The sequence below is a fragment of the Poecilia latipinna genome, unplaced genomic scaffold (genome assembly GCF_001443285.1).
Source record: "Poecilia latipinna isolate Pla-1442-1.1 unplaced genomic scaffold, P_latipinna-1.0 Scaffold1336, whole genome shotgun sequence".
In the NCBI taxonomy this organism is placed as follows: Eukaryota; Metazoa; Chordata; class Actinopteri; order Cyprinodontiformes; family Poeciliidae; genus Poecilia; species Poecilia latipinna.
Window position 1 is genome coordinate 46,547 of NW_015113952.1, and position 16,306 is coordinate 62,852.

The 16,306-nt window shown below is 36.1% G+C and overlaps 1 protein-coding gene across 3 annotated transcripts in view; it reads left to right on the forward strand.

The window, feature by feature from the left end:
• pex5la (peroxisomal biogenesis factor 5-like a) overlaps positions 1-16,306 on the forward strand; it is a 77,300-nt gene that overhangs the window by 30,688 nt on the left and 30,306 nt on the right. The window contains exons 2-7 of one of the 3 annotated variants that reach the window (XM_015055812.1): positions 973-1,077; positions 9,997-10,108; positions 13,478-13,687; positions 14,370-14,490; positions 15,658-15,748; positions 15,998-16,027. In XM_015055812.1, the coding sequence (XP_014911298.1) occupies positions 973-1,077; positions 9,997-10,108; positions 13,478-13,687; positions 14,370-14,490; positions 15,658-15,748; positions 15,998-16,027 (669 nt within the window). The remainder of the gene's footprint in view (positions 1-972; positions 1,078-9,996; positions 10,109-13,477; positions 13,688-14,369; positions 14,491-15,657; positions 15,749-15,997; positions 16,028-16,306) is intronic. The other 2 variants (XM_015055813.1, XM_015055814.1) reach the window with 2 other exon arrangements.

The following is a 16,306-nucleotide window of genomic DNA, read 5'->3' on the forward strand; positions in this document are numbered from 1 at the left end:
TGAAATAATATATTTGCCTTTTCGTGATTATCCATCTAACTATCATGTAACTACATATAGAAATAAATGTATATGTGTATATGTAATGCTTTACATGGGTTGTGGTGGGGATGAAAATAGCAATTTAAGGACAGAATTGGGGTAAGAATTGATGAAAAAACTAACAAAAACTGTGTTCTATTATGTGACTTGTGTGGCTGCAGATGAGTGTATTATCATCATTTAAAACTTCCACTTACAACATTCAAAAGCCTTAAGAGAGACGGTTCAGGCTATTAGCTGTGGACCATGAAGTGTCACCAAATTTTTAGCAGAAAAGTCCAATTACGTTTTGTCCAAACATTAGTATCGTCAAATTAAATACTCAGTAGCAAAGTCTGATTTAAACAGTTTAGTGTCATCGTACAGATGTATTGAATCCACTAGTACATTACTTATTTTGTCCTCTATTTATGCAAGTAAGAATTGTATGATGTACTGTCACAATCAAACACCCAAAGGCCAAATATGGTATTCAACAACTAAAAAAATAGATTTAGAATAGATTTTGGCTCTATTCTACATAAAATGAATTAACAAAGGGAAAAACATATGGGGATATCAGGTAATTTTCTGTTCTCAATACTGTTCTGTTCTTGTAGATTTATGACAAGCACCATGATTATCCTGTCATACATCTATTAGAGTTGTAATTTATCCATGTTACCAGCTGTAGTTTGGACTCTGTATAATACTTTCCCATCTTAAATTGGAAAAAGTATTGGACAACCATACTCATCTGTATATGCAGTCAAATGTCTACATTGTGCAGTGATGCTTCTCATTGCCATAGTGATGTGGAAATATTGATGTTTTTGTCGTTAGACAGCCTCACACATATCATACGGTGTTTTTTTTTTTATGTTCCCTCGATGGGGGCAAAAAGTTGTCTAACTGTCCTGACAAAAGTCATTGTTGATTTCACTGTTGTAGGGGAAAGACTCTAGGGCTGCAGATAAGACTGTTGCCATGGTCCTGAAGGAGATACCAAGTAAGGCGTCATCAGAAGGGAAGCCCCTCCTCACAGTGACTACCAAGGTGGGCAGATCCATTCCAGAACCCCCCGCCTTTAAGTGGGACGTCTTCATGTGTTGGTGACACTGAAACATTGGCAAAGCTTAGCGTGTCCTACAGCTGACCTCCACTGTCTGCTAACTCATTACTTGAGGCTTATGACTGTTGTACCTAACAAAAGAGTGACTATAATTATATTTTCCAGCTGCTCTATGGGGTATAAAACACTTTACATTTCTGCATTTACTCAGTGGATAAATGATCTAATGGACAGCAAAAGTGGGGTCAATTTGTTGCAGTAATCCTTATGATATTTTATCTTTTCCAATTAGGCATTAAGAAATCATGATGTCCTTCTTAAAATGTATTGTGTGGTATACTGAGTGCAGCATAAAGGATTCATGGGAGGTGCTGGCCAAGCTTCTTGTCCCGTTCCTAATGAGGTCAGTTAAAGCTTTATGAGTTTTACACCTCATAAGCAGCTAATCAAAGTATGTGAAAGCATTTTCTAAATGCTATGCATAATAGTATATCATTGTGCTTCAGGCTGAGTTCTCTCTGTTCTAAATATTGCAGGATATTTGCTTTTATAAATGTCTAGCAGGATGGAGTTTCCAGATGCCAAAATAGATTCTTGTGTGCTGTGCTTGCTTGTTTGTTTGTTTCTGTGCAGTGTGGGAGTGCTGCTGTGTAGGTATGAATATCTATGTCTAGATATTTGTGGCAAATCTTATATGTATATTTATTTATAAGTTTAAAAGCATCTGAAACAATTTTACCAGTCATTGTTTAAGTAAGAAAATACAAAAAAGTGGTTTCATAACTTAAAACTCATATTCAGCTCTTGATAGTTAGTCACTGTTTGTCATATTGTAAATGCTAAAAGGACAAAAAGTTAAGCCTATTTTTGTTAGGTTTTTAACTAGGAGCTGCTAACCACAGCTAAATCTGACAACCTAGAAAAGATTATTTACAATAAATACAGAATACAGCAAAAGGAGGGTAATAATCTGCATATAATTTAGATTTTTAACATACTTTTTAAAGAGCAACAGAGAAACATTTCTTTCAGCATCTATAGTTGTGCTCATAAAATAACATTAATTTATTGTAGTTCAGTGAGGCCATTAATATCAAAAGTATTTTTCCTTTTTTTTTTAAATCATTATGACAACAAAAACTACCAAAAGGACCCTGATCCCACAAATACTTTTTGTTGATGTGAAACTTTCTCAAACAAAATGGTATGGCTATTTCAAGATACAAAAATAGGAGAAGAAGAAAAGGGAATGTTCTACCATCAGTTTCAGAAACAGAAAACTGTCTTTCTTAAAAACAATTTACCACCAGCCTTAGAAGATGCCAGTGAGAAGCGTTATCTGAGGTCTGTGCACTGCAGCGAGCGCTGTGCTATTTTCTTCAATAATTTCGAACTACAAGCAAATTTTAATGACTCCAGTCAGAAGAGATCCTGCACAAAACATTAAAAAGCAGTTGTATGTTTTTTTACAGATCTCTATGAGCTGATTGCTTCAAAGCTCAAGAATTGGAAGCTGCTTTTATGGGTTGTCTCTTAAATATAATTACATTACAGACTCCTCATCCTGCGGTTGGTACTTTGTTCTCGTCCTGCTCTTCAGTTCTCACCAGGGAAAGCCAGGTCTCATCCTCAACATTGTAACAGCTACTTCTTGGGCTGCTGAAAGACGCACACATTCAGTTTAGCTCTCAGCAATCAACCTACATACGCAGTTTGGAATCGTGCATATTTTATCCATGTGCAGCCATTCATGATTTGACATGCTGAGGTTTTGTGATTGTTGAAGCCTTTTCTTAAGGACAGTGGGGCCAGTCCTGCTTTAAATCAAGACGCGTTTTTCACTAGTGAACCACCACAGAAATCTTGTGAATGCTCAAAACAGTCAGGAAGCTCTCAGCTTCTGCCACACGTAATGAGAAACGCTTCAGTTTGTTACTGTATCCTTTGAAGATCTCTCCATGACCCTGACGAGAACAATCAATGCTTTGTCTGATTTTTATATGCTGTGGCATGGATTTATGTCAGGGTAAAGGGAGGCTTATTCCCAACAAACTTGTAATTATTAGTCTAACTCAACCAACTAAACAACTACACATGAAATTATTTACCAGGACTTTTCTGATGTATTACAAAGAAGTTAGTAGAATGGCAGACATAGCTTGAATAGTTTTGCTGCGAATTATCATTCATATGTCTGATTTGATTAACTTTTAAAGTTACGTAGAAGCTGACTGACCCAGTTCATATTAATGTCAACTAGTGGGCTTAATAGTCAAATAATAGAAGTTATGAATCATAAGCTAAACGGTTCATTGAAGTAGTTAATATAAGCCAACTTGGCAATGATTCAAACTATTATGCAAAAACCTTCCAATTACAACATTATGCAACAGCTTACACAGTATTCATTACACAGTATTTTCCACCTACATCTAATGCAATATACTTCTTAATTACTATAAAGTGGCATCTAACAACTGCGCTCATTATTCACCTGCCTAAGCAAAACATCACTGGACTATTAGCAGGTTGTGCAAACCCTTGCAGACTTTTGACCAAATCACAGAAGTTTTCTCACATCACACCGCCATCATTCATCTCCAGTTGCCCCCCATCCACTCCACAGTACACTTAAAGATCTGGTTCTCATTTATTGGGCTTTTAATAATCAAGCATCTGCATACATCTTAGAATCTTTACATCTGCTTATTCATAGAAAGTCCCCGAGATCAAAAGCAGCCAACAAGAGTATATGGAAATCATCAAGGATTTATGATGGATAGCAGTATGCTTACTAAATTCTACAATGTTTTTTAAACAGATTCTTATGTTTCTAATACAAACTTTATACAAACACATGTGCAGAAGAGAGCAGCTGCTGCAAGTCAGCACTGTTTGCAAAGAGCAGCTGGTAAATATTTTATGCATGAGCTGAGTAAGGGAATATAAAAAAGGTCCTTCTTAAGAATTGTATTTTGATGACATGACATCTCAATATTTCTAGATTTTACATTTCTTAACAGTCTAAATTCATACACACAAATTTGAAAGAGAAAATGATTATGTAGATATACAGTTGGCTTCATGTGACAGTAAAATGTTTCATTGTAAGCACACCAACTCACATCACATTTATTGTAAATGTATTGATAAATTGTATTAATAAAATGTAGTCAGGTCTGTTCAATGTAGGAATATGCTTAAAAAATCTAAGAGGGAAGCTGTCTTTACTTTTTCCTAAAAGAAAAATCTCATAAGTAGTTTTGAAATTATCTTAAAATGTTCACTTACTCCCACCTACTCATTTGTAGCTTTAGCAGAAATAGTGTGGGTTTAGGAAACACAGAGCCAGCAGAGTTTGTTAAAACTTACCAAATCATTCTGAAATCCAGTCATTTTCAACATGGAGTTTTATAGTTTGATGTAAGGGCAGCTCTGGCCCATTAGAATGAGTCACAAAATACAAAACAAACCTCCAGTATTCAGGCCTTTGCGACTAAATTACCATCCACTGAAGCAGCTAAACTGTGATAATGAGTAAAGTTCTGATACAGACATTTTTTAGTGATCTAAAAACATAAAATAAATGTTTTTACAGAAAACTAAGGTACTCATGCTAGAGAGTAAGAATTGATGTTAGGTAAATTTTATTCTCCCTCTGTGAATTTTACCACAAAGCACAGGCTTTGAAAGTCCACATATATATATTTTTTTCTTATATTTCTGTTATACACCTTCCAGTTAACATAGTATTTTCCATCTTCTCCACCTCCCGCATGTCCTCACCTCAGGTTCTGACAAGTGTAGTTGCTCCCTTGACAGCAATATCTGAGAAATCTCTTGGAGTAAAGCCCCAAGTGGCACAATTAGCCAAGGTTTTCCATTACATAATTTATTTTTAAGATTACCTCTTCAAGCACTTGTAACCAAAACGCCAGAGTGTGTTGAATAGAAAAGGAGGAAAAATAGTAGCATAGGAAGAGAATATGGAAAATGTCAACAGGACACGTTCCTGCTGCTCAGAGTAATGGGCAAACGGCTCAATAAGCTCCTCTCCTGGGTTTAAACTCGACCTATAATTAGTCTTTGCTTGGTACCTGCGTCGTGCTTGAATCATCTCCCAGGAACAACGCAGCCTATCTTTTATGCCCGTTTTCTGGATGACTGGAGAAAGAAAATGAGATGTCATTATTTCAGTTTTAATGAAAATTGTACATGTTTTGAGGAAACAGCATGGTTACAGTGCTCAATATGAAATGTTTTGTAAATTGCATCTGATATGGAAAATATGAAAAGTATTTGACGAATGCCACTGACCAGCATATTCTCAAGTATGACAAATTGTGCCATCTTTGCGTAAAGGTTTCATCCAAGCAAAACGTCACAGTTTTTGTCAAAAGTTTTCTGCACATTTGTTTTGATTACAAATATTTTTCAGCTAGTAGGAAGATTTATGATTTGCTTTTATTTTGAAAGGTTGTCGGCCAACTCTGTATGGTTCCTCTTTTGGTTCAAAATTATTACTTTTGAACCAAAGTGTTCAAAAGTGTTGTTTTTATTTAACTGAATAAAGTTGTAGCACATTCAAGCATTATTTCCTCTATGCATGGGTTCATGTGGGTTTATTGTCAAAAGACAAGTTATGTTAACTTTTATTATTTGTTATAATCTGAGCTAGTGGCATGTAGATAATTAAATAAGACTGGCCCCAAAATGGATCCTTGAGGCATCCCAAGTGTGATTTTTATCAGCTCCAATGAAAAGTTACCTTTTAACACAAAGGAGTAAATGTTCTTTAAGTAAAACTCGAACCAGTCAAGCACCGTACGAGAGAGCTCAACCCAGTTCTGCAGTTACTTTAATAATTTACCATGGTCAACAGTGTTGAATGAACCAGCACTATGGTTCTATACAGTCCATATTTATGCAGATGTCACTGAACACTTTATCAAGGTTAGTCTCTGTACTGTGGTAAACGCACAGAAACAGGGAAAATCTTTGGATAGAGGGACGTGCAACTTGTATTAAGTTAAATATGCAAACATGTCCACCAGCTTTTAAATGTCAGAGTTACATCGTCCCTCACCTGGAAGCAGCTGGCAGGCTTTTCTAAACTGGTAGTAAAACACGAGCCTTATTAAAGCACATATCAAAAATACTGGGAGTTTATGAAAGCAAACAACTGCAGTAAAATTATGCTATCAGAGTCCATAAGTATGCAAACAGCTTTATTAAGCTGCTTATAGCCTCAGCAATGATTTCTCCCTGCAGCTGTTGACAATATTTAATATATTTACCCATTTAACTCCAAGTAAAATACTTTTGCATTTCAAATAATTTAGGAAATAGTCTTCTTTTTATCTCTATTTTTCCCCTATAAATCAATTAAACAACAGATTGGTTGCTGGTACTTACTTTTCACCATCACTTTTCATAATGTTGCTCTACAAGTAAAAACTTTGCATATTTTCTGCATATTTTCTCAAGAAAATATGTTAAGAAAAAATATTCAAAGGTGACTTTGGCGACTGGGGGGGAGTGCTCATGCCGCCCCCCACAAGATGTCGCCCCCGAGCGGTTAGCCATGTAACCCGTATCAGAACCCACAACTCAAAAGAAACCCCATAAAATATTGCAGAATTGATTGTACTATTTAAAATAGATCTAATACAAACAGTAATTTACAGATGTCAGCCACAGACAAATTGTTATTCACAGACAGATGATTTTTTTTTCTGGTTGTCATCTAGTCAGCTGGTCTCAGCATGTGGGCTCATGAATATCATTTACGTTATTAAGAGCTTGTCTGCCTCCAGTCATCAGGTCTCCTCTGAGTTTTCCAAGTGTTCGCTGCTGACATGTAATAGATGAGTCAGCCAAGAGGCAGCTTGTAAACAGCTTTAAATAATGTGCTGGAAACAAGAACAACAGAAGGGTTTTTTTTTTTGTTTTTTGGACACAGAAAAGCAGTGTGGAACATACAGTACAATACTTTAATTATGAAAGCTGTGCCCCCAAACAATAAAAGTATACTGTATTTATGTTCCCAAAATAGGTATTTTTCTTTCGAAAAAATAAAACAATCAGGGTGTTGAAATTGTATAAATAGATAAACAACAGAAAAGGTCTTAATTTATGAACTGTTCTGTCAAAGTCCTTTCAGAAAAACCAATCTCATGTAGTTTCACATTTATACATTGCTTAGTTTAAAACATAAATACTGAAGATAAAGTCCAATCAGATGTAATATAATACAAGGTTGAGATTATTTTCTCATCCATCTTAGAGGTCTTTTTTTAGGAGTGTGCTGCACATACCGACCTCTGTATCTGTTATCCTTTTTTCACATCCAGACTTTAGCAGTTTTCACTGCCAAGGCTCTCTATATGTTCATAAAATTGATCTTATAAAATCAAATCAAACTTAGCAGAGAAAACATTATATGAACAACTAAATAAATAATCTGACACTGTTACATTTTACTTATAATTTATAAAAGACTCAGCGAAAATACAGCAGCCTATAGGGCAAAATAACTTTCCTTCTCAATGCAAGGCTTCCTGTGAGCTACGTCTTTCTTCTGACACCAGCAGAAACCCTCAGTCGCCCTAATTACTTGTGCTGGCTCAGCATTTTCACAGACTCTCACACAACAAAGGGATGACCCTTGTCTGGGTTTATATTCTTCTGCTGTTTTTTTTTTTTTTCAAAGGGTTGCTGTGAGTTGCAAATCTAAAATTTGTGTTACTTGCATTTCCATTTTCTTTAGAGCGAATCCAATCATTCAGCTTGTATTTTGGCAGAATATCAATTGTATATTGAAGTGACAAAAGAAAAACGTTTTGTTTAAATATGCATGATGTCAAGATGATGTGAGATCTCCCAAAATCCCATTTTAGAACAGATGTTCAAATAAATAAGAATATGAAATTGAGGCGCTCTGCCAAGAGGAGGTAGATCTGTCCAAATCCCGTGTTGTAAAAGTTGTTCAAGTTGTTCAAGTTAAAACATGCTTTTATTTTCATATAAGACTGAAAATACATAAAGGTTGGAGTTAGAAGATGACCTGGTAGACTTTTAATTATTCATGTTTCTGTGAACATCATTTATAATTGACATGTTAGTAAAATTTGATTTTCATAATAATTTTTAGTATAAATATCATCACTATTAAAAAGGAGATAACAAATGAGACACATGATGATTTTTGATGGTGTCATTAATGATTGATGTGATTTTGTCTAAAGGGAATAGAGTATTAAAAGCTGAAGTAAAAACAGTAAGGAGAGTAAACACAAATGAGAAATAAAAGATTTCACACAAACTTTTGAAATTTAAAAGCAAATTTAAATTGAGACATTGGTAAAAAGCAAAAAAGTCCCTTTTATAGTACATGTTTAAAGTATAAAAAAGTTTTTTCTATAAAATAGATATTTTATTTTTTTTTTCAAATCATTACTGTTCTTGATCAGCAAGTACATGTAATGTTGTCCAAAATGTATTTCCTTTTTTGTTTTAGCTCATAAAAACATGGAAAGGGTCTGCTGCCTTCACTGCGATTAAAAAAGAAGAAGAGAAAATCATTTGAAACCCCCAAGCCATAAGTTGTGGATATTAAAATTGATTCTTTATTCTGTATTGCTCACACAGGAACATATACTCCAGATGTTCATTTTCAGAGCTACTCGATGAACATAGTGTACAGTGGACCTGTAATTCCCACACTGAGCAGTTTTTATGAACCATATGGCAGGTTGCAGACCCCTTCATCCTTCATAATTAAACCTCATGCACCTTTAATAAAATTCAACTTGTGAGAGCAGCCAAAAGAACAGATACAGAAAGTAGCATGCTCCCTCAATTCTGTCATTTTTTTTTTTTTTTGTCAATCTGGCCGAGCTCGTAACTGCATGTGGTGGCTTATCCGTCTAATTTTCACCTCCAAATCTTGTTGCATTGGTGGGCAAATTGGTTACACTTGCACCTGGAATATGTTGAGCCTTCTGAATAGAGAAGGCAAAACATCCTGCTGCTGCACTGACAAACCCACAGCGAAAGAGAGTCGTTAGCAGGTTCATGGTTTGGAAGATGAGCTCACATAAGTTAAGTAAAGGGATGCATTCATTAAGTGTCTTTTCATTCTGTGATTCTTATCAGGGCATCTTACCTGGGTGCTGTAAGTAAAGTTTAGTAGTCAGGTTGTCTCTCATTTTTGGTTGTTCATTTTTGGTTGACATAAGTACCATAATTTCTGGACTGTAAGTTTCTAACTTACTTTTGACATACTTTGAACACTATGATACACTTTATATGTTGGTTTTTACCAACGTGTTTCGAAAGGCTGGGTTACTGCATGATTAAGAGGACGGCACAAGCTCAAGAGGGATTTTACCTTGAGTCAAAAGTGACAGGGCTGCCCAGTGGCGCAGTTGGTAGCTGTTGCCTTGCAGCAGATTGTGGGTTCTTTCTGCATGGAGTTTGCATGTTCTCCCTGTGCATGTCTGATTTTCTCCAGGTACTCCACCTTCCTCCCACAGTCCAAAAATATATATTGTCACGTTAATTGGTCTGTCTAAAATGTCCTGATGTGAAAATATTCCTTAAGTGTAAGTATTCATGGATGGATTAAAATAGTTTATTTAGAACAATAAACTTCTGATACATCTGATACAAACATTTCAGTGATTTTGCTTTGCACAAAAAAGTAAAGTAAAAAATTGAAAAAGAAGCTGTATTTTCCCCACAAACCTGCCCCAACAAACGAAGATGACAATTTCTTATGTGAATCATGCCCAAAGAGCAGATCTTCATTTCATGTTAGCAAGCTGCAAAGGACATAATGAGAGTTTCGCAAAAATATGCCAAGTGAAAGCCTGAACGGTCTCATCCATTTGTCCTTACAGCTGGTGAGCGAGCAACAAGAGAGTCGGCCGCTATTAAGCCCTTCCATCGACGATTTCCTCTGCGAGACCAAATGTGATGGGATTTCCCGCCCGGTGACTTCCAACACAGCCGGTGCAGTTCTTTTCCTTTCACTCTGTTCAATTACTGATAACACAAAACACATGAGGGACTTCAACGATAAGCTCGCAGCTGCTTTCAACTGATATGTTTTTATCAGCCATCTGAGATTTGCTTGTCTTCTGTTTGGATGTATCAGATGTCTGTTATTTGAACACCCACATGTTCGTTGTGGCGACTTATTCAATACGTATTCTCACATGAGGTTTGAATCCAACAACAGAACAAGGCTTTTCAGTCACCAAATTAGTTTGTGTTGCAGCCAGTAATGGATTGTGCCTTTTTAAGTCGGGGCATATGTGCACCATTCAAACAGGATTATCAATGGCAATGCAATGCCAGCGCCAACTGTTTTTCTGGCTCATGTTTTTAAACAAGTTAGTTTCTGTGAGTTCCCATGTTACTCTGATTTTCTGTGTTAACTTGTAAGAAATATTAAGGAGGTAATAAACGCTGACCAGAGGTGTCTAGTGTTTGTCCCAGCTAGAGACGACTTCTACACAAATTATTACAAAGATTATTTAAAAAGTGACATGTTTGTATTCTTTGCAGTGTTTTGTTTTGTTTTTTCTTTTAGTAAACTTCACTACTCTAATGTTTACAGCATTTAAGCAACAGATAAAACTATGGAAATCTATAAAAGGGCAAAAAAACATTCAGACCACTGACATCCTGGTTTAGAGGGTAACTGATCAAAAAGTCCTACCATCTGCAAAGTCATAATTTGCAGAGCCAGTTTGCACAGCCGACATGTGTCATTTCTAAACTGGCCACTGACTAATGTTGATTCAGCTGAGAAAAACATAGCAGAACGTTTTGGGAACCCCTCAGCCTTCTGTCTCACAGCCTCATGGCGCTCCTGCTGTCACTGACATCAACTAAACAAGAATCAAATTCAAACAAAATAATTCAGATAATCCATTCTTTTCAGCAAACCTTTAACTTTGAGCTTGTCTTAGACGATACAAAACAATGCCGATTTTTGATTTTCATGATAAAGATTTTTTTCATGGACTTCTCCAAAGCTAAATTGTAGTTGGCCAAGATTAATGAAGAGAATCACAAACAGAAGCACTTCTATCCTCATTAGACATCAGTCTCTGTTCTCTCAGTACTTTGTGTAGCTGCAGTTTAGCTAGCCATTTATGCCCTGTTAAAAGAAATGAGATGGAAAAAAATACTGTCATTGTACCAAAACCATCAGTTTAACAGAATTGGTCTACTGACCCACATAAGGTGAATAGAGAAGGAGTGTGTATTATAAAGGGCATAGTTTTATTGTAACACCACAGTAGATCCAGAGCAGCACTGTTTCTGAAAACCCTTATACGCATAATGCATAATGCTAGCTATTGTTCTCCATTTGGTAAATAGATTTCATTTACCTACTGTGATGATACTTTAGATAAAAGCCCTTATTCACCTACATATAAACAGATTGGTTCGGTGGATTGTGTGTGATAACAAAAATTAAATTAAAGGTGTTTCCTAGAAATATTTTCTACCCAGTAATAGAGGGTCACTACCCAACTAGATTTACTATAACCACTGAACACCATGTGACATATTTGCATGTTGTTTGCCTAGTGATGAGCGTGACAGACTTTAAAACAAGTCATGGCTAACGCTACTCAGGAAGTTTAATCTCAAAATAATAAAGAGCCTTCTGCCAAAACCTCTGTGGTGGAGAAATATATCTTTTCGTCATAGTAGCTACATGAAGGATTGAAGCAATAGCAAATCTGACTTTTATGCAGGCAAAACTAAATGTCTTGAAGTAAGAACAGCAGCAGTCCTTTGCAATTGTGATATTACACAACCTGCCATGATGTCAATTGTAATTTGATATGTTTGCAGAGACGTATGCAGGGCATATGGCTGATTATTAAGCTTGGCACACTTCCTGCAATGTCTCTTTAAATGGATGCAGGTCTCCTAATATTGATGGCATTGTTCCAATTTTGTCGTTGTCACAGGCATTAGTGGCATATCAAAGTTGACAAAGGCATGCTTTATAGATAGGATTGAAGTAGTTAATTTAATCTATAGACACTGAAATGTTAAAGCAAGCGCATACACTCTGAGTCAGGTAATTTGTGGACATTTAAACCACCAAACAGCAAATTGGTGGGCAAACACGGCATCTATCCAGTCTCACCAAGAAATGGAGAAACCTTTTTGACATTACAGTGTTTTCATGAGCAGCTTGCACCCGTTTTAAAACACTGAAAACAGTTCAGACAACTACCCTCCTGAGTCTGTCTCCTTTGATTTGTAATTATCCTCGCCATCTAAAAGGCACAAGGCATGAAAGGCAAGCACACTCTCTAATTACACACAGATTTCAGTCAGCAAATGCTCTCTGGTTGGTTGTCATAAAACAGAAACATGTCAATTATTCAGACATGTGCCTGCAGCTATGCCTTCACGCTCTACAAAATGTACAGTCAGAATCTTTGGAAATAAAAGTCAAATACTTCAGTTTTTACCGAGTACAAAAATCCAGATTTAGTTGACATATTCTTAGTTGTTTTGTTGTTGTTGTTGTTGTTGTTGTTGTTGTTGTTGTTGTTGTTGTTGTTGTTGTTTTTCATGCTTTCTATAAAATCCATTTTTATTTTTTATCCAACTTCAAAAAACAGGTAAAATTATATGAAATTGTTTACTTTAGAGAAACAAATAACACAAATGTATTTCATGGAGAATTTAGCAAAATTTAAATTAGCAGTAGCATTCATCTGGAAGGAGCAGCCTTCTGATTACTTTCAATTAGAGTTGTCAGTGAGCAGGAATGCTGTCCTCACTACAGGGATAGTAAATTACATTTTTAAAATGAATAACCAAGAAAACAAGCAGACAGACATGTGAGTGGTGTGTACATGAGCGTGATTGTCAGCCCTAAGATCTTCCTCCTAGCTCTGACTGGTTGTTTCTGACAGGGTGTTGTGCATTTCTGCAGATGGCAGTAGAACCACAGGAAGAAGGCAAAGGAGTTTGAGTTTTTCATAGATTATCAGTCTCATTTTATACTGTCAGGACATAGCTACAGAAAAAAAAAAAAAAAAACTTTTTAAAAAGTTGACCACTGCAGCTTAAAAACAAAAGTTGAATTTGCTATAAATTTAACATAATCACAATAAAACCAATGAATAAGAATCAAATATCCTCAATGAAGGCCTGTTTCCTTTTCCTCTCATCTTTGTTTCTTATACGACCAAGTGAATGGTTTATGCCCCAACTTATAGTTTATTTACTGAAAAACCAAGCTGATCGCTTTTTGTTTTAAAAATTCTTCACTGACAGTTTGCACTTGCCATGTTAGCAACCTAACTTCTCTTTTTTTTTTTTTTTTTGCTCTTACAGTTCTTTCTTCAACACTGGACCTTTTAGATCTCAGTGAACCGGGAGAAAGGAGGAACAGCAAGGACAAGAAAAGTGCTCTGGTGTCCCGAGGTGACGGCCAAAAGAACAGCTCACACAAGAAAAAGACAGATGATACGGAGCTGATCCAGGTGGAAGTTGAACAGACAGGACCAAGCATGCGAAACCCTGAGAGGGCATCGCTTGAGTCAGGTAGAGACAGTGAAGCGTTTGCTGTTTATCAAAATTTAAAGAAGATACTAGAAACAACTATTGTCTGACTCACAAAATAAATTGAAATCTGTGTATGATTTTAATTTTATTAAGCCAATATGTTCAATGAAGGAAAAACATTAAAGAAAATACTCTGCAGTGCTTTATGCTCACGTCACCTCTGTGCTCTAAAGGCACAAAAACGTCACAAGCCTTTCTCTGCACTTCTGCCACTTTCCCTCCGCAGCGATAATTTCCATTATTCTGCCACCTCAAACATCCTCAGGATAGGCCACATAGGGGGCGAACCAATTTAGGGTAATGACAGCTATCATTTTGAAAGGCATTTCCAGGATAGGGCCAATTACTTTTGCATTTGGCATCTGAAAAGGTGAAAGGGATAAGTAATAACGTGCTGGAAGTCAAAGAGAGTGACACTGATTTAGGTCCTGAAGCCTTTTGAGAAAAATGTCAGCTCTTCTTTTATTTGTGAAATATCAGTGGCAATTAAGACCCATCAGACTTAATTGGTTATTTTGTAGGTCATGTTTTATTGGAAAGTTTCATGCTTTTTACTATGATCAAAACATGATTGTGTTTAGATTCAGTTTTTCATTTCAGGTTGAGTCAAAACTATTGTGTGGCTGTCATCATGTTTCTGTATTTCAATTATGTTTCCTAGTAACCATTGGATCGTTGGATAAATGGGAAGAACTTAATCCCAACGCTGAGAAGAATGGCAACAGAAAATGGAAGCTGGAGAGACGGCGCTCTTCAAAAAACTCATCCAATGAGTTCTTGTGGTGGGTTGCTTTTGTTCTGACTACAAATTAAAGATATTACAAAAATTATCCTAATACGTTCTTCAGTAATCTGTACTTCACGTCATGCATGATATGACCTTGTTATATGATTTGTTATGATACGACCCCATATGAAAAAGCTGTTCCCTTGTCAGCTGAAATGTGAGTAATCAGTAATGTCTGCATGCTTACAGTAGCAACAGATGTGGCTTTTGTACTAAAACAGTCTGCTCATAATAAAATAAACACTGAGTTTCTGCTCATTAAGCAACACAACACCATCTGCACAATGCAGGCAAAATACTAATCACGCTAAGACTAATTTCTTAAGGCAGTATGTCTTTTACAAGCAAAAAAAAAATTATTTTGATGTGAATTTTCTTAAAAACATGAGAACCATAAAACCAATCTGCTCTCCACATAATAATAACAAAACAAACTGACTATCCTAACAGATAACAAATATTTTTGCTCATGTTCACAAAAATTTTGGCTTCCACTATTGCAAATATTTCTATATATATTCACTTTCATTTATTTCTAGATTTTGTGACAGGTGAACATTGTTAGGACTGTAAGGATGGATGTAAATATGTTCACATTTTGGTTCAAAATTACAGGGGAATTTTATAAATAAAAACTCTGTTGATATGCTTTCTTAATGCAATATATGTAATTTATCCCTACTACAATAAAACAATGGGAAAAAAAACATGTAATCTAATAGATTTTTTTTCTTGCAATAATAATATATTTCAGCAGTAACAGATTTATGATACCATGGTGAATTTTTTACATAATAGAAAATGTGGTAACTTTGCATGAAAATTTAACCAGCTAAAATATTAAAACAGTGCCCTTCAGATTCATTTCACTCCCTGCTACAGAGGGGCTGAAATTACCGTAATAACCTGATATTTGCAGGAAAGCACAACGTCTCCCCTTTCAGAAACCGTTGGAACTTTTCAGATAGCGCAACATGTGGCAGAATTGCGGTACTGCAGATTTGGCTGGATCGTCGCTGCTCAGTTCGGTCTGGAAGGGTTAATTGCATTGGAAGGACCAAAATGACTTCCAATGATCACATATGTGTCAAGTAAAAATACCCAGATAAAATAACTTGTAACGTGCTATATTGCACCTTATGTTGGTGTTTTTCTCCCGTAGGTCTATAGACTGTAAAATCCAATCTGACTCAAATAAGAACTTGTTGGAAGCAAACACCAAAGCAGAGCCAGAATCAGCCTTGGCATCACAAGTAAGTACTCAGTATTACAGCAGAAGAGCTGAGAGATAATGTCACTACCGTGAGCTCTGTGTGTTAAACTGTGCATCATTATGAACAGTTTAACATATGCAATCATCATTTAGACATTTTAAATGAGTTTAACTTATTTAACAACTGCACATTGGTGATGTATATCCAAGCTTGTGTCTGATAAGTCACTCTGTTCTGTCACTGTTTACCCATCATTTTGTCCTAACACCTCCAATTCTTCCATTTCAGCTCAACAGGCAGTATATTAGTGGAAGACATGTAAGCCTCCCTATGTATCCTTTCAACAACAAAAGACATTTGCACCACTTCAACAGCATGACACCATCTCAATAAGGACCAAAGTCTTAGTTATTTGAAGTAATCGACATGCACCGTTGCTGTTTCCTTTTGTGGTGCCTTTATGTCCAAATGTCACGCAACGTGCTTCTCTTTTTCGTTGACGCCACTCTGTAGGTTAACGTAAGGAGTCTTGTTTCCAGATGCCATTATTAGATTAATAGCCTATGAATTATTTAGCTGCTTTACTCTGAGCCCATT